The sequence below is a fragment of the Bubalus bubalis genome, chromosome 7 (assembly GCF_019923935.1).
Source record: "Bubalus bubalis isolate 160015118507 breed Murrah chromosome 7, NDDB_SH_1, whole genome shotgun sequence".
Lineage (NCBI taxonomy): Eukaryota > Metazoa > Chordata > Mammalia > Artiodactyla > Bovidae > Bubalus > Bubalus bubalis.
The window spans coordinates 20,376,929-20,395,189 of NC_059163.1; the positions used below are offsets into that span (position 1 = coordinate 20,376,929).

The window sequence follows — 18,261 nt, forward strand, 5'->3', positions numbered from 1 at the left end:
TCCCAACTCCTAGCATTTTCAAAGAATCGTGGTAGGTTTCAGGATCCTCAACGACAGCAAAGCAAAACCATCCCGTTCCTTAAGATACGTAAGTTACCTACTTCTTCTGGAGAAAAATTTCAGGAGAAAAGCAGGCAAGCAAGTATCTTATTTGGAAAGTACATCTTAAAAGGAAAGCAGCCCTGATCGTCAACAACCTCAGCCGGCCCGTCACGGGTTGGGAAGCAGGGGCAACCGGGGAACCCTCAAAATGTCACCCGGTCGCCAGCGACTACGGCGGCCGGAGGAGCTGCCGCAGTCCGTGCCCGCGCGCGGCCAGCCGGGGCGCCTCGCTCAGGCCACCCCAAGCTAGGCGTCCCCAGGAGCCCGCGGGAAAGTGTCAAGACCTCTGGGCCGACTCCCTTTCCTGGCGGGCACCGCTGACACCCAGGGAGCCGCCGGCTGCGCGCCTCCCCTCCCCCACTCCAAATCCGCAAGCGCACAGGGTACAGCCGCCTTCCGGGAGGTGCTACCACACCCCGGCCCGACGCCTCGCCTCCCGCCCGCAGCTGGGCTGTGCGGGAGGGGCGGCTGGGAGAGCCGACCAGGAACCCTCGGAAAAGCGGGGGCGGAGGAAGGGGTCCCTCTAGCCGCGCCTTCGAAACAGCACTCCTTGTTCTCGATGGTCCCCGCGCGGCCGTCTTATCGAACGCCATTTCCGGTTCCTTTTAAAGGCCCCACGCTGTGCGGCGCTGCGCGTGCGAGGAAGGTATAAAAGGGAGCGAGAGGGCGGGACCGAAGAGGAAGGGGGGGAAGGAGAAAACTAGCGGTAAAGGGGGCGGGGGAGGTGCAAAGGGCGCGCTCGCGCGTCACGTGACCGGGACGCGCCGTTCTTCCGTCGGCCATTTTAGGTGGTCCGCGGCGGCGCCATTAAAGCGAGGAGGAGGCAAGAGCGGCCGCCGCTGCTTTTTCTTTTTTAGTGCAGCGGGCGAGAGCGGGAGTGCGCGCTGCGCGAGAGTGGGAGGCGAGGGGGGCAGGCCAGGGAGAGGCGCGGGAGCCTTTGCAGCCACGCGCGCCTTCTCTGCCTTGTTGTGTGCTTCGCGCGGTAGAGCGGGCGCGCGGCGGCGGCGGCGGGGATTACTTTGCTGCTAGTTTCGGTTCGCGGCAGCGGAGGGTGTAGTCTCGGCGGCGGCGGAGGCAGCAGCACCATGTCGGAGGAGCAGTTCGGCGGGGACGGGGCGGCGGCGGCGGCAACAACGGCGGTAGGCGGCTCGGCGGGCGAGCAGGAGGGAGCCATGGTGGCGGCGGCGCAGGGGGCAGCGGCGGCGGCGGGAAGTGGAGCCGGGACCGGGGGCGGAACCGCGGCCGGCGGCACCGAAGGGAGCAGCGCCGAGTCGGAGGGGGCGAAGATCGATGCCAGTAAGAACGAGGAGGATGAAGGGTGAGTAAGGGGCGGCCCGGGATAGTCAGGCCCAACTATCCCCCCTCCCCCTCCCTACCCCCCCGCCATTAGGCCTCGTTCCCGCTCTCCGCCCGCCCTCCAGGCGCCCGTGCAGCCTCTTTGCACTGTCCTCCCCTTCTCTACGCTGGTCTCCCCGGGGCTTTCATTTCCTTCTACCCCCAGCCTGCTAATCGCCCCCTCCCCCATCACACACGTTTCCACCTTTAGCCGTCACCATGCTGCTCCCCGGCCCGCCCTCCTTCCCTCCCTCGCCTCGGGTCTCCTCCCACTGACTTAGCCGCCGGAATTTTTTCCCGCCTGTCGAGGGGGTAACCTTTTTTCTAGTCCCGGTGTCTTCTCGCTGCCCAGTTTTCTTAAAAGTCCTGGGTATAAAAAACGCAATCAGACAGAAAAGCTTGTATGCCTGGACACCTAAGGGTTATTGGGTGCTTCTCACTGCAGCATCCCGAGACGATGCTTTTTACAAAACACATGCTTCGGGGAATGTGCAGGCTGTCCAGCTTTCCTCTTCTCCCGTCTTGGCTTCAGGCCGAATGTATTTTGTTTTTTTCTTAGTATTTTGAGTAAGTTTCGCCTCGACCTTCGCCTTTTTCCTCTATGCACCATCGCCCAACGGCTTGCTCACATAGTCCCTACTTTTCAGCTTTACGGAACCCACTGGGCCCGGTGAAATTGCCCGATCGCCTGTTGGTACGTTGGTTTTGCTGCCAGGGCTTTCCTGAAGTTCCTGGTCGGCGGGCCTGCGCTTGACTGGAGCTGTTCTACCTCCGGCTTGCGAACTGCCCTTCCCCCACCCGCAGAGTTATTCTAACCGCGCACCTTTTTCGCGCCCTCGGCTATTGGATTCCCCGACTTGTGGGTACAGATAGTACGCTTACCTTACTTCTTCTGGGCGGTTTTCAGTTTTTACAACCCACCCTGTGCCCGGAATCCTTTTTTTGGTCTCTCTTGATTTCTCCTTCCCGCTCTCACCCGCTTAAGTTAAAGGAGGCCCACCAGCCTTCTTTCATAAAACGAACAAATCCTGTATTGTGCTATGGCTTTTTTTTATTTTTATTTTTGCAGGTTTTTAAGTAAGTTGTTTTCTCCATTTGGAATACGTTGTGTGTATTACTTAAAGCTGCATAGTATTTATTAGAACGCAGCATTTGGGAGCCGGGAGCATAATACAGGAGTTAGCAGGAGGGACTGAATCGAGGTTCTTGCTTGAGTTTTCTTATTCCCGTTACTGATCGCTCATTTTGGGTTATCGCTTCCATTAATTTTTGTAGTTGGGGCCGGGCGGGGGGGGGAGGTGTGTGTCTCTGAACTTTTTTCCGCTGTAACAAGGAGAAAGGTGTTGGTAGAAGGTAAAAAAACAGTAAAATGTCGCTTTAACCCAATATTAGAAAACACGGTGTCCTTTATTGGGAAAAAGCACAAGCTTTGCAGCGGGAGAGATAAGCCCTTTGGATACAGGATTTAATATTCTCAGCCGAGGCAGACTTGTGTGGGGCTGTTTTGCTGATTGCTGGCTTTGGGAGAGTAGAGGTGGGATGGGGAAACTTCATTTATCTTGAATTATGTACGACTTAGTTTAAGAAAGGGATATGTTAAATGTTTGGAAACTTAAGCCTTTAACGTTTTGGTTTTTTTCTGAATTCTGTTCTTGGGATAGAGGCAGCCAAATGATTAATTGTTTAACTTACTGTTTGGGGCAGGCTTTCTGTTCTGAATTTTCAAATCACAAAGCAGCTGCCTTTGTAGTTAATCTACTATTGAACTAGAGTGTAAATGAATTAAAGTTTTTAACCCTAACATGTCAAACACTAAAACTAGAATTTTGATTGGTTGCTGTACCGGTTGTTAATTCCCTAGCCATTCAAACTCCTCCCCACGACACTCTGAAGCAGCGACGGCACAGCGGGAAGAATGGTAAAACTTTTACATTTTATTTCTGTATTATAAAGGTTTCAGTAGTCATAACATGTGGAGGCTGTGAATTGGTTAGTTGCCCATTGATTCCCAGGAAATTCTAGACTTTAGTACAGTAGGATATTTTGTACCTGGGATATAAAACCTTTTAGGCATCGTGTGTGATCTTTGGGCAAAATTGATGCCATTACATGGTTTTTGGTCTGTGGTAATGCATGTATTTGTGGTTTGGCCAATTAATGCTTAATATAATTAGTAATGATGTTTTCTATGTGAGCAAGAAAAAGTAAATTTAAAGTTGATTTGTTTTTGTTAAGACAAAATTTCCTTGTAATTCTAACTTTAATGCTATGTGTGAAGGTTATCTGATACGAAGTATTGTGTGTTTAAAATATATTGCATGTTATACTGAAGTATTCTGGAGATGTCAAAACCATTTTTAAAGTAGTATTGTGTATATGTATGCAAAAATGAAGTTTTTTTTTAAATCTCCAAACATATTTGTAAACACAACTTTAAAAAGAATTGCACATTAATGTTAGATCATACTGATGTGGCTTTCCACTACAGCTTAAATCAGATTTTTAGATGTTCAGTGTGATTTGGCTGGAATGTTAATTACAGTTGGTTTACATGTATTCACAATTGCATGACTTTTTGGAAGTCTGGTAGATTATTGTTCTTTTTATCCCTCCCTTCCTCCAGATGTCACTATTTCAGCCTTTAGGTTATATTTGAGTTTTCTGAGAGTTTGTTTTTACTACCACTGGTGTTTAGAGGGCAGGTAAATTGCAGGTAGTTGACTTACAGCTGTAGAAACTACATTCTAAGAGCCCAGTTGGGGTAACATTTAAATCTTACAGGAGCTTATTACTGTTATTTTCTTTCACTGAAATCTGTCCAGTTTTATATTGGAGATGAAGTTTGACATACTGAATAAAAGTTTTTTGATGGAAATTAATCTGGCACTTTGATAGTTGAATTTCATTTCTAGGTAATAGTGGCAAACTAAGTATAAATTATAACTGTACTTGACTGCTCTATTACTTATTTCATCTTATGTAAGCAATTATTTTCAGTAATTTGAAAGGACCATACACTTAGGTATAAAAGTTGATTATTTCTTTGACCTTGCGATAATTTTTGTGTTCTGTTACCTAATACTATAACTTTGCAAGTGTTTTGAGTGATCTCTCAGGAAAATTGAACAATTGAATATTTACAGCTAACAATTTTAGGTTATGAAATTTACTTTGTACATTTAACAAATATTTTCATTTTTAAAGTCTAATAATTTGACTTAAAAAAAAATACTGTCTCATTAGTTAGCCTCGTGCTTTACACATACTGTTTTTTAAAACAACAACAAAAAAATATCCCTCAAAATTTCTAATCTTTTTGGTGTCTGCACTTACCACCCTATGTGCTGTTCTGTGTCCCAATTTGAGGAAAACTGGGGAAAAGTTTCATAATAGTGAAATAGTGGTTACTAGAGACAAAATTATCTAAATTTAATTTCTTAAACATATCTTTTTGTGTGTGTCTTTTTACAATTCTAATGAGACTAAAGTGATTACAATTTCATCTTAAAAGTATTTTAAATTATTGTAGACTGAAGTGTTTATTTTTAATACAAGAATAAACAGGCATTTTGAGGAGGGCATACTTTAACCTCTAGTGGAATAAAAGGGTTTCCACAATTTACTGTGGACGTTTAGAGTATTTCTATAGTAAAATGCCTTCCTGAGTTCACCTCATTTTAATTTTTCCAACTTTCACATCCCAAGTTTTTACTTAGAAACTACTACACTGGGATTTCCCAATTTGGTGTGGACTTACTCCTCCTCTATAGGGCCACAATCCTTTTCGATACTCTACAATCACTTAGTGTCTGCTAAAATAACGCATTCCATGTATAGCAAGCTACCTGGAGACAAAGTTTTTACATTCTAATGATTCATGGGGAGCTGTAATAATACTATGTTAACCTTCAGACAGTTTTACAGGGTAGGTGCATTGACTTACCTTCATTGGATTAGACAAGCAGAATAACCCATTTGTCTATCAGCCAAAGTACAGCAATAATTTCCTAATAATAGGTTGATTGATACAGTACTGTAACTATTAGTGTATAAACTTAAGTATGATTCTTCCTGTTTGAGAATATTGTAAATTAAATGTGCTATAGGTTGTCACCCATCTAAGTTTTAAGAAATGGGTCTACCTAACAAGTTTCTGTTTTAAATATTTGAGATTATACTCTATATCCTGGTGCTTCTGGGGCATCTTGAACATTGCTTTGTAGAAGAACAGTTACTTTTAGATAAAGTAGTCTCACGCCAGATTGACTGGCCGTTGATTTAGTATGTTGGATTTACTATAAAGTTGAGACCCTGAGTAGACTGAATTTTAGCATTCTTTGGAACCTTTGACAGCTTCCAGGGCTAAAAGTGCAGAAATGGATGCCCTCAGATCTTAAGTACTCAATTCTCTTCGTTTCACATTCTTTCTTTAATATACAGGATACTAAAATCACCTGACCTTTGGGGTTTGGAATTGGAGAATATCATTGAATATCAGTTTTTAAGTGTTGCTTTTTGAGATGAATATACTTATAACCCCTTCTATAAATTAAGTGTATGTTTACTGTGAGTTTTCTGTTTTTTTTTTTTTTTTGTTTGTTTGTTTGTTTTTTTTAAACATTACCAGGGTACTCTGTCATCTGTAAGGGTGCCCTAATAAGAGTTTTGAATTTACCATTATGTGTGATTTCATGGCCAATATTGAGGGAGATTAGTTTTAGCTTGAAAGCATTTAAAAAGGAATAGAATTAATTTTTTCCCGTATTTGAATTAAAATTGCACCTTGAGTGTGTGCAGGTTCACAAATGGAGTGATGAAACAACCTTTGTTAGTTGAAGTTTTTTTTGACTTTAGTTCTGCTTCAACGTTTTAGTAGATAGGGCACTGAACTGGATGCTGGAAGCGTGGAATCTGTTTCTGTTACTTCACTTCCAACAGTGTGGTCTCAGGTAATATAACATGTTTGTTACTTGGTTTGCTGATCTGTGTGATGGAAACACTGCTCACCACAGGAAGATTGACTACATAGCCTGCTTTCATAGCTTGTGTGTATTTATCCTGTGCCTTAATAGTTGATACTGCCAGTGGTTTACTCCTGTGGAGTAAAGGTAAGCATGTTTTAGTTTCTGGAGTATTATATTATACATTGGAGCTAGACATTTAAGACTCTTTGGGGGTGGATTGGGAGACTCATATTACTGGCAGTGTTTGGCCAATAATCAAGGTGATAGTTTTAAGTATTGGGTCATGTTCTGTAAGCTCCTGCTTATCTAGACTTGAAGCTATCACAAAGCCCAAACAGCCGGAAAACCCAGCTCTGTCTCCCTACCCCAAGTCTCATGAGAAAGAGATGAAATTGTCAGCCAGTATACTCAAAAAGAATCAACAGACAATGTCATGGAATGAATCTTACATATTTTCCCCCTTACATTATTAAAAAGTAATGTGATTTTAAAGCATTGCAAGATTCTGAAGTTCCATCAAGAAAGGTGAAAATCATTTGATAAGTTTAGTGTTGATAAAGGATTGTGAACGTGTAGTAATCTCAGTTAACCAGAATCTTAACCTCTAGGTAGAACAGTGTTTATCTTACAAAGTTGATTGAGAGTTTATTTTAAAAGCAAAAATACAAGATGTCATTCTTGCTTGGGAATGAAATGAAAAGGGGAAATTTTGGGTTAAACATTTAAAGTTTGTTCAAAAATTCTCATGTTTATTAGCTATTAAATTTCAACTCAGTTGTCTTTTTTAGTCATTTAGGTTCATTCAAAGTATGAAGAAATACGATCTGATACATTAGCTCTTAGAAGAATTTTTTTTTTATTGACTTGCTAAAAGTTTGTCAAGCGATTTCCAGGGGTATTTTTTTTTTTAATACAGATTCTAAAATGATACCATGTGATATCTAGTTGCAAAAATGAACCCCTCCCTGTTTTAGGTAACTGCTGACTTAATTTTAAACTAAATCTGTATTTCATAAGGAAAAATACTCATTTTTTTTATCTACTGGTAAGAGTCTTACTAGCAATAACGTTTAATATTTTAGGATTGTAAAGACATAATGATAAAATACCAGAAATTTTATTTAAATAAGGATTAGTGTTTATGCTTGAGTGACATTACTCTAAAAGGTGACAGTACTTAGCCAGTCATGTTACATACTTGAAATGTATTAGCAGTTTGACATTCTGTTGTAGTTTTTAAACTGTCAGAATTTGTTATGAAACTACATATGGAAGATTACAAGTTGTTGGGAAGTTTTAAAAGAGAACTTTCTTTGCCCTTTTCCAAAATTGGAAAGAAGTGTAATGATATTCAAAGTAATGATGTATTACTTTGAATAGGGTATTTGACAGTAAAGCCTTGTTAGGGGAAGTATCTTTATATAAAAAATACTATTGAGTTTGGAGTGTTTAAACCTAGAGGCCTCAGTAGTATTGAAAATAAAGTTCTTAGATGGGAAGAAACAGAACAGCTTCCACCAGCCAGTACTGTTCTTACATATTGCTTTTTATATTTAGAAATTCGTCCTTACTAAAGTTACTGGCATTTATGTAGAGTACAAACAAATCATTAGTGTGAATTTGGAACTACATTTTATTTAAAGAGTCTCAGACAACCTAATTTCCTGTCTGTATTTTTTATATGGGATATATAAAGTTTTGAGTCTAAGTCTTCAGCATTAAAAATAATCTTTTAGGATCCATTTGTATAAAACTCATCTTGGCCTATACTACCCTTTAATGTTGGAAACGTTAATTAGCTCATGCAGATTAAAAAAATTCGAGTCATTGAATAAATGAAAAAATTATTTAATAATTAGTTTGTGTTCTACCCTTCTAAATAGTAATTTGTTTTTATTGAGCACTTAGAGTGTGTCAGACCATGTTCTGTGCAATTTAAATCCTTATTGCAGGTAGCTGAGGTAAGCGTTCAGGAAGTTTTGAAGGAAGGATTTAAACCCCAAGTAGCTTGGCTCACTGCCTCTAACCTCTAGAAGAGAATGTCCCACAAAGCACCCTCAAGTCTCATTTGGAGAGTTATCTGCAATGCTTGTCATTTAATACTATAGTGTGGTATAATGTCAGTATTTATAAGGCAAGGATATTTTAATTGTTCAGTAGGTATTTTAAGTGGTGTACTGTATTGCCTCTGGGGTGCTAAATAATTTTATAGATAGAATTAAAAAATTAAACTTTGTTGATACTGTAGATGAAGTTCTACACTTCAGTTGGGATTATTGATTCACTTACAGGTAAGGATCAGATTTTAAACTTGTAGTATTAGGGACCCAATTTTGCTGCTTGAACAAGTCCTGTGCTGTAGTTTTAACTTGACTGTTCAGGATTTTTATGAAAGTCCAGCTCTCCTTCATTGTAAAATGTTTGTGTATCATTGCAGGGGTGTAAGTAACTTGAAAGTCAGTCTTTGCATTCAAGGCAGCAAAGGTAATCTGTACAGATAAGATATTGTGCTTTAAGTAAGATACAGTAATATAAAATACAGGTAGTTTAAATTGACGTCTTATACCATCTCATAATTTGAGTTGGGATGTGGGAATGCTCATATTATAAAGACGCTAAAATAAGTTCCCATTTATCCAGAATTAAGATAACAGGCTTATTTTTATCTGTTATATTTTGGTATGTCTACTGAATAAAGATGGGATGGATTTAATATGTTACATTTAGTAAAGATGGGGTGGATTTGGTACAGTATGTTCATTGTAGTATATCCACCTGTCTGGTTACCAGTTTTGTGCAGCAGCCTGCCTTATTAGAGCAGCAGAAGAGTGCTTTGGGGCTGCCAAAATGGTAGTGAATTAGTCTCAAAAAGAGCCGGTTAAACTCCTGGTCAGAGGCTGTTTACTGTTACTTTACCAAAAATTAGAAAAAAATCACGTGCCAACTAACTTCCCCCAAAATGGAGCAGGGAGCATTTTAGAATAGCGGCTGCTGATTAATCTGGCAAAAATGAAAACTAGAACTAAGAAAGCTAGAGCCAAGAAATAAGGTGTATTTAATGCATTAATAAAAAGTTCAGAAGAGTGTAGGCATGCTACAAGTAGCATCAGGTGTCAGTGGTGACTGACAGAGTGTTAAATCATGATTACAGCAGAAGAGTATGTGCACTATGCTGTAGGGGGAAAAAAAAATCAAGTAAGTGCGTTAATTGCTCAGTCGTGTCCGACTCTTTGGGACTCCACGGACTGTAGCCCGCCAGACTCCTCTGTCCGTGGGATTCTCTAGGCAAGAGTACTGGAATGGGTTGCCATTCCATCTAGGCGCATTCCAAGTAAATTGAACGTTAAACAATTGAGAGACTAGGAAAACAGGAAATACTTGAAGGAAGGTGGACTATCTGGCTCGGTCTCTAAAGGTGCTGGATGGCTAAAGTTTTATTACTACATATTTTGCTCTAATTTTTTTACGAACAGTAATTATTCTCTGGAATATCTATAAGTTACAGTTGTCTAGGACATTTGCTGTTCTGGATAAATAGGATTTGACTATTAGTTTAAGAAGGATAGCCTCTTCAGTGACCTTTTAACTCTTAAGGTAGGCACATTAAGTATTTTTTGATCCTCAGGACTCTTATTAAATGTGCAGGGTTTCTCTAAAGAACACTTAATGGACCAACTGATGAATTAGTATGCTTATGTAGTATTTAAGAAAACTGATTTCTAATGTTGACAAAAGTTTGGGGTTTGTGAATAATAGAATGTGCCTCATTCTTGGTGTTATATTTTATTTCTTTGTAACTATTTTTTATTAATTTTAAATTGAGGACACAACTCAATAAAAACATTGCCTTGGGTAAATAAAATCAAAACTAGTTTTGTCTCAGTATCTGAGGAATAGGCCAGACAGCCACAGGATTTTCTTGCCTTTCAATTTCAGTTTTTTAAAAAAGGCTTCTTTAATTATTCTCTTCAGGTTGAAATAATTTCAAACTGTTAAATTATTGGTGGAAAGTTTCTATAATAATCACAATAGTAGTAATTTAATAGTTGGATTTTAACATAGTTGAAATTGTTTCTATCAAGAACATCCCATGAATATCGGAGTAAGAGGTCATTGCCTTATAGTCAGTTTCTTTCTCATGAAAAAGATAGCAGTGTCCTCTTCACCTTGAAAGAGTAAATGTTGATAATGTACTTTCGTCTATGAAGGTACGTACTCTGGATCTGTAGGTTAAAAATAAAAGTGCTTAAAGCAATTTAAGTAACTTGGACTGTATATTATTTCACTGGATATGAAAGAAAATGTCATTGAAAATACCTCAACTTTTTCCCCATGGAATTAGCCATAAACATTAAAAAATACCTGTATATCATGAGTGTTTTGTTATACTCCTTTGATTATAGAATACAAAAAGGGTTAATAAAAGTTACTTAGAGTGTGGAAATTTTATTAGAATTCTGAATGTTAAGCATATAAATAGTCCAGTTCTAGAATACAGGTACAAGTTGAAAACCTAACTTAAATGGGAAGCACACTGTATGCCTAAAAATGACTTCTTTTGTGTTAAATTTATCATTGGAAGTAAGAACAAGACTGATAAAACAGTAAGATCAGTAACACCTCAGTTAATCTGGCATTTTTAGGTTAAGCTGAAGCAAGATCTTATTCTAGAGATAAGACTGTCCTTTTGTTGAAAGAGTTGGTTTCAGTGGCAGAATTCTAAGAGGCCCACAAGATGGAGATGTTCTTGCTTTAATTTCTTTCCAGAGCTGAAAGTTAGCACCACATTCCCCCGCTGCCCCTACCTCTGACCCACTGTAGTTACAGATAGAAGTCGTTGAACAAGCATGGTTTTACTCCCATGTTGAAATTGATTTTTAGTCCTCACATAACAAATTCTGACAGTTTACCCTTAAAGTAACAATCTTCAGTCTCTCCAAAGGATAGGAGGTAATGTTAGCTCTTTTGTGGGAGTGGGTAAAGAGGGCAGAAGTCAGAGGGCTCACAGAGCTGCCAGATCTGAGCTTTATGACCTTCTGCTGTAATAAAAATAGGATTTCATGTTAAATTTTCTTTTGAGGGGGGGTGTAGTTTGGATTTAAAGTGTCTTGGTGGTTTCCACTTACCACCTGTCACTTGTAGCATTTTAAGGATTTAAATATCTTATTGCTGGTTAACTGAGGTTCTACTGGAAATAAATCATCTAGGTTAATTAGTGGGTTTTGCTTCACTGGATAATTCTTTTTATTCATTAAATTGCTTATGTGATTACTTTTGTCTTTATTAAGGATTCTTAGCACATCCAAAAACTTGGTTTACAACTTAATTCTGAGACTTTCTCATTTTTTTGTGCTAAGAGTTTTATTAATGAGAGAACTGTTAGAAAAGAAACTTCAGCGTAAGCACATGGTAGCTGCTGTGATTAGTGGGAACTGCATAGCCTTTTTATAAGTTTAATAAAGATTTGGAAGAGAAATTTCAAGGTGAAATTCTGTATTTTGCTATTAGCAGTGTTGTAATTTAAGAAAGACGGTATACACTCTTTTTACCTTGGGGATGCACTTATCTTTTTGATAAGTCAAAAGACTTAATCTGCTGCTTGCTCACTATCTTGTAATTAATTATGCAGGCGCAGTAGTGATAAACAAAACTCTCCAAAACTGTAATAGAGTGTTCTTGATATGTGGTTGTATAGGAAGAGTGACATTTCAATATACTGCCCAGTAAATCGGTGCAGTTTGGGGAAAGTATATTATTGATATGGATACTTAAGGCAAAATAAAAAACTTTTTAGCATTTTAATATTGCTTTTTGTCTTTACAGGAAAATGTTTATAGGAGGCCTTAGCTGGGACACTACAAAGAAAGATCTGAAGGACTACTTCTCCAAATTTGGTGAAGTCGTAGACTGCACTCTGAAGTTAGATCCTATCACAGGGCGATCGAGGGGTTTTGGCTTTGTGCTATTTAAAGAGTCGGAGAGTGTAGATAAGGTAGTGTGCTATGTGTTCTCATCAGTTAATAATAAAACACGTGAATAGTTTGATAAAATTAATATGCCCATTGTTTGTGATTTCCCTCTTTGCTTATATGAAGGAAAAGATAACAGCTTTTGCCAATACATTTTAAGAATCAGATTGAAGAATTGTTTACTGAATACTTCATGTGCCAGGCTCTACTATATTAAGATTAAATTTAAAAGCCTTTAAAAATGCTTGATTGGAAAGATGTGCTGTGACATGTTTACAGAAGTAGAGATGTTGAAATCTGTAGGCAGGAAACTTGACTGAATCATTTTACATTTCAGTCTTTAGGCTACAGGGAAGTAGCAGTCATGCTTATAGTGCTGATAGATAAAGGCATGATGATTTTCGGATTATTGATTAACCCTTCTCATTCTTAACTGACCTTGAGGCTTAAACACTAGTATATATTAGCAGATGGCACATCACTACATTTGGACACTTTAACTGGGAGCTGGTCAACGTATGTCTGGCATTAGCTATATTTATTCAACTATAGTTATTCTTAAGTAAGTTAATAATCTCTGAACTTTAGTTAAGATACACATCTTTCAAATGAAAAACTTCAATTTCCTTAGGTCATGGATCAGAAAGAACATAAATTGAATGGGAAGGTGATTGATCCTAAGAGGGCCAAAGCCATGAAAACAAAAGAACCTGTTAAAAAAATTTTTGTTGGTGGCCTTTCTCCAGATACACCTGAAGAGAAAATAAGGGAGTACTTTGGTGGTTTTGGTGAGGTATGTGTTAATATTTTGACCCTTTTTTTTTTTTTTTTTTTGGTCAAATTTAGTATAAATACAGTTGTCACATTATAGATTTCTCACTGGGTTTTCCAAAATTGTTTTGAAGTTTGGACAGATAATGTGATTTGTTTGGAAATAAGGACAGTATAGATACTTTATTAGTAGTATTTTCAGAGCAGTGTCTTTGGAGGTTAGAAGGTTGCCTGTTCTAGTTTATTGAGGAGCTGTTGTGCGCAGTGTCCCTGGGCACACTGTACACAGACTTTAAAGGAGATGTTCCTATTTTGAAATTTACTGGATTAGTAGAAGGGATAAAACTAAATGAGGAAGAAATCAAGATTGGATTACCTGAGATGTACAAGGAAATGCTTCAGTTGAGAATAGGAAAGAAATAAACTAAAAATATGGTGTAGTGCCTTCTCAATTTAAGCACATGTATATGTGCAGATTTTATGAAGCTAATTACAGATTTAGATTCTGTTCGTGAATTAATGATTTAAAGCTGAGAAATTTGAGTCTTTAGACCTAGATACAGCCGGCAGACATCCTTGATATGATTCAGACAGACATATTGCTTGTTTTGTTGTTAGTATTTAAGAGCTGAAATATTTCCTGCGAAAATCTGGGCATTTACCTTTTCTTCAATGTTTGTAAGATCAAGCAACATTGGGATTGCCTTCTTATTACAGCCATCTAAGATTTAAGTGTAGCAGCTTCTACCTTTGCTCGAATATTCTTTATAGTTTTTAGCAGTTCTCACCATTCCCCCATATTCTCCCAAACACAGTCACTTTAATTCTCTTTCTCTTAAAATTGACTGTTTGGGGATGTTCCTGGTGTTCCAGTGGTTAAGACTTGACTCTTGCCATGCAGGGGGCGTGGGTTTGATCCTTGGTCAGGGAACTAATATCCCACATGCTGAATGGCACGCCCAAAATTTTTAAAAATGTATTGTTTCCTTCTGCTTGTGCTTAGTGGGCATTTGAGTTTGTGACCCTTGAATTAAGTAATATATATCAGTGCCCTGGGAAGCTGTATTTTTATAAAAAGCTTTAAAGACTTTAGGTGGAGTGTATATTCTAATGTGAAAACTTTTTTTAAAAGAGTAAAGTAAACAGAGACAGCAGAATAGAGCTTGAGGGCCAAATGCTTGTTTTCTGTGTGCATTTTCCCCACTAAACTTGCAAACTAAGGTATTACAACTTGTTTTTTTTAAATAATCAGGTTGAATCCATAGAGCTCCCCATGGACAACAAGACCAATAAGAGGCGTGGATTCTGCTTTATTACCTTTAAGGAAGAGGAACCAGTGAAGAAGATAATGGAAAAGAAATACCACAATGTTGGTCTTAGTAAAGTAAGTTAAGCAATTGTAGGTAATACTGGGTGGTGTTGAGAGTTAACCATGTAAACTTTCTATAAAAGGCTCAGTTTGTGTGCTTCTGCTTTAAAGATGTCTTATTGGCTCCTTATTTATCAGTCATTTTTTTACTTTTTGCTTTTATTTGGGGAATTTTTTTTTCGTTTTTAAGTGAATTTTTGTCTAGACTTTACCAGGAGATATTTTCTGAGGACTCAACAAATAGAATATAGTAACATACTTAAGCAGATACTTCTTGGATCTATCAGAAGTGTTATTTCTCCAAGTACTGATGATTGGCTTAATTGAAGAATTGATTTGAGGAAAGTATCACATCAGCCCACTGTATGTTTTAGACAGTATTGGCTATTCTGGTTATTTTTTTTCCTTGAGTCAGTATAATCACATACTTTTTCTCTCTTTAGTGTGAAATCAAAGTAGCTATGTCGAAGGAACAGTATCAGCAACAGCAGCAGTGGGGATCGAGAGGAGGATTTGCGGGAAGAGCTCGTGGAAGAGGTGGTGGTAAGCGCGAGCCTAAGTTTACTCTTATCTTAAGCTTTTCTACTTTTTAATTATCCTGAAGTAAAGATCTTTGCTGATCTTCTGACTTTAGTGAACCTATTAATGTGCTGCAGGCCCCAGTCAAAACTGGAACCAGGGATATAGTAACTATTGGAATCAAGGCTATGGCAACTATGGATATAACAGCCAAGGTTACGGTGGTTATGGAGGATATGACTACACTGGTTACAACAACTACTATGGATATGGTGATTATAGCAGTAAGTACTATACTTTTTATATTAACTGCTATTTGACATTTATTTTGTACAAATTTGGATAGGTAGAAAGGTTAGTGTAGCTTTGCCAGGTGCCAACTTCTTCAGGTTTCAAATTCCTGGAAACTTGAAACTGCAGCCATTTTTTTGCTGTTTCTCCCAGCTTTTGTAGCACATGCACGCTCTAAGGGTAAGGTGTATGTGTGTTTCTGTATATGTTTGCTGGGCTTCGGTTTTTCTTGCTTTTAGAAACTTGAAGGTTAGGTCAGGTCTTGTAAGTTCAAGGTATTCTAAATGTCAGTTCTTGGACCAACCAATAATCTTGGCATGATGTGTCTTAAATCCTATAAAAGCGAAGGATGTTGCCAGTTACAACAAATCGTATCCTCACCATAAGATAATTAGGTGTAAATTGTTAAAACAGTTGTTGAACTTGATGGGGCAAAAAAGAACCCTTGAAATGGAGACTTGTGAAGCCCTGACTTTATTGTGCAACTTGATACGTTGCTCTCCTAATTCGTGGTGACTTCTGCCTTTCAGGGAAGGGGCTCTTCTGGAAACAATTTTAGGTTTGTTTGGAGGAGAGTGGTTGCATTGATTGCATTGTTTTAAGTGGTGATTCTTTTTCTTCCTTGGTTAGACCAGTTCTTGGAATCATATCCTTTTCTTAGGTGACTAGGCCTGCTGCACAATAATAGGCTAACTAAAGTCAGAAGAAGGTCAGCAAAGATGGCTGGGTGAGATTGGAGCCCTTTGCTTAGAAGGGCAGAAATAAGAAGCGTTGATTGTGGTTGACAGAATCTCCTGTTCTAAATTGTAAGATGGATTTACCCGGTGGTTGAAAAAGAGTCTGCTATGAAACTCGAAACCTTTAAACTGTAAGGGTCAAGGGATTGTGTTCCATTTTATATAAGAATCAAGTAATCAACTCATCCTGAATGCTTCTCATTGTAGGCATTCAACATATACTTGTTAAATGATTGGAGATGGTGATTTTTTATGCTGGGAGGATAACTCCTAATTTTTTGCTATTATTTAAAATTAGACACTGTTCTTACTAGTAGTGTGTAACCACTGCAGATGTTCTAACCCTGTTTTTACTTTAGACCAGCAGAGTGGCTATGGGAAAGTATCCAGGCGAGGCGGCCATCAAAATAGCTACAAACCATACTAAATTATTCATTTGCAACTTCCCCAACAGGTACGTTCTCAAAACAGTCCTATTACCATCTTAAAGTAGTTTATATGTTCTATATTGTACTTAATATAATGTTTACTATTTTAAAGTTTCACAGCACCCAGCTGTGACAGCACACAGCTTATCATATTTTAACATAGTGACTTTTCAAGATATGTAACACAGGTGCTTTTAAGCTTTTTGCCTTTTTTGTCCTATTATTAACAAGTCAGTAAAGTTAACAGGTAAAGTACTGCTAATGGGTACAAATTAAGGAATTGCAGCAAAAAACTATTGCCTACTAACTCTGACATTATACCTTGTTTGTACCCGCCAGCGGGAACTTCCTTGCAGGCCCTGTGTCGCGCTGACTTCACGATTCTCACAGGCCCGCTCAATGCGGACAGGGTACGAGATGCTCACGCTCTCGAATGCTGCCGTGTGGTATGGTCTCTTCCAACATCCTGTATCAGCATTATAAAATAAAATGGATACTTCAAGCTTTGCCTTCACTTATTTCTTTGCTTTTAAAAACTATTTGTAATGTAATTTTAATGCATTTTTTACAGGCCCAGTAATGGTTAAATACGTCAGCTTACTGAATAATTTTAACTATTTATTCTTCTAAGGATACAGCTTGTCTCTGGATTTTCCAGTCTTAATTTTATATTTTATTAATCTATTTTAATGCTTGCTTTTCCCATTTATAGACGTTGTAGCAGTAATTGCAAGAAGTTCTTGAGCTGAATTCCTGTTGTGACAACTTCCTATATATCTATAATTATAATAGATAACTTTTTCTTTTAGTTGTATATAACTTTTCTATAATTTCCGATGGGCAAGAGATATGCTGATCCAATAAAATACGTTTAAATATTAGATGCTCTTGGGTCAAAATGCCTTTTACCAAATTGACTGACCTTTTTTATGAGTTCTTGGGCAGATGCTTTTTGAAAAGCTTTTTGTAATTTTAAAGAACCCTTTGAAAGCATATCACATCTTAAACCAGTGGTGCACATGTGGATTTACAGCTCATGGACTCTACTGTTCAGCTTTAATTTATAAAACATATCACACATTTAATGTTATACAATATTTACATATAGTGGCACATAGGGATATCTCAGTTTTATGTAAATTTTGGTAAGTGTTGTAGCTGCCTGGAGTGATTGCTGTTTTCTTTTTCTTCTTCTTTGTCTCCAGGTGGTGAAGCAGTATTTTCCAAATTGAAGATTCATTTGAAGGTGGCTCCTGCCACCTGCTAATATCAGTTCAAACTAAATTTTTTGTATCAAGTCCCCGAATGGAAGTATGACGTTGGGTCCCTCTGAAGTTTAATTCTGAGTTCTCATTAAAAGAAATTTGCTTTCATTGTTTTATTTCTTAATTGCTATGCTTCAGAATCAATTTGTGTTTTATGCCCCTCCCCCCAGTATTGTAGAGCAAGTCTTGTGTTAAAAGCCCAGTGTGACAGTGTCATGATGTAGTAGTGTCTTACTGGTTTTTTAATAAATCCTTTTGTATAAAAATGTATTGGCTCTTTTATCATCAGAATAGGGAAAAAAATGAGGAATTATAAACTGTCATGAATTGAAGTTAAGCAGAAGTTTGGAAAATAGTAAAACTTGTCAAAATTGAGGCCATGGTTAAGATTGCAGTGAAATTTTACATGTTTTTAGTTAAAATCTAGTTTTTGGCACAGTGTGCCTCCCTGTCCTAATTGGAAATGACTTAATGTAGTTAATTTGTTTGTTGGATGTTTTAAAACTACTTC

The 18,261-nt window shown here is 38.3% G+C and overlaps 1 protein-coding gene across 6 annotated transcripts; it reads left to right on the forward strand.

The window, feature by feature from the left end:
* The first annotated feature begins 911 nt into the window (after nucleotides 1-911).
* On the forward strand, nucleotides 912-18,016 carry HNRNPD (heterogeneous nuclear ribonucleoprotein D). Of its 6 annotated transcripts, XR_328811.4 has the most exons (10): nucleotides 913-1,420; nucleotides 3,299-3,355; nucleotides 12,225-12,393; nucleotides 13,002-13,163; nucleotides 14,394-14,525; nucleotides 14,954-15,053; nucleotides 15,167-15,313; nucleotides 16,417-16,511; nucleotides 16,825-16,931; nucleotides 17,691-18,016. XR_328811.4 is itself a non-coding variant. In XM_006072888.4 (9 exons), the coding sequence occupies exons 1-8, from the start codon at nucleotides 1,188-1,190 to the stop codon at nucleotides 16,482-16,484; spliced, it is 1,068 nt and encodes a 355-aa protein (XP_006072950.2). In that variant the 5' UTR covers nucleotides 913-1,187; the 3' UTR covers nucleotides 16,485-16,511; nucleotides 17,691-18,016. The 6 variants fall into 6 exon arrangements, 4 of the variants coding, with proteins under 4 accessions (XP_006072952.2, XP_006072950.2, XP_006072953.2 ...); XM_006072888.4 differs by lacking the exon at nucleotides 16,825-16,931; XR_003110534.3 differs by lacking the exon at nucleotides 15,167-15,313.
* Nucleotides 18,017-18,261: the final 245 nt, after the last annotated feature.

What these genes read in the sequence shown, in the direction of transcription:
- HNRNPD (XM_006072888.4), top strand. Translation starts at nt 1,188, where the DNA reads ATGTCGGAGGAGCAGTTCGGCGGGGACGGGGCGGCGGCGGCGGCAACA. An exon ending in AGTCGGAGAGTGTAGATAAG is followed by an intron (nt 12,394 to 13,001) that starts GTAGTGTGCTAT and finishes CAATTTCCTTAG; the next exon opens with GTCATGGATCAGAAAGAACA. An exon ending in ACAATGTTGGTCTTAGTAAA is followed by an intron (nt 14,526 to 14,953) that starts GTAAGTTAAGCA and finishes TTCTCTCTTTAG; the next exon opens with TGTGAAATCAAAGTAGCTAT.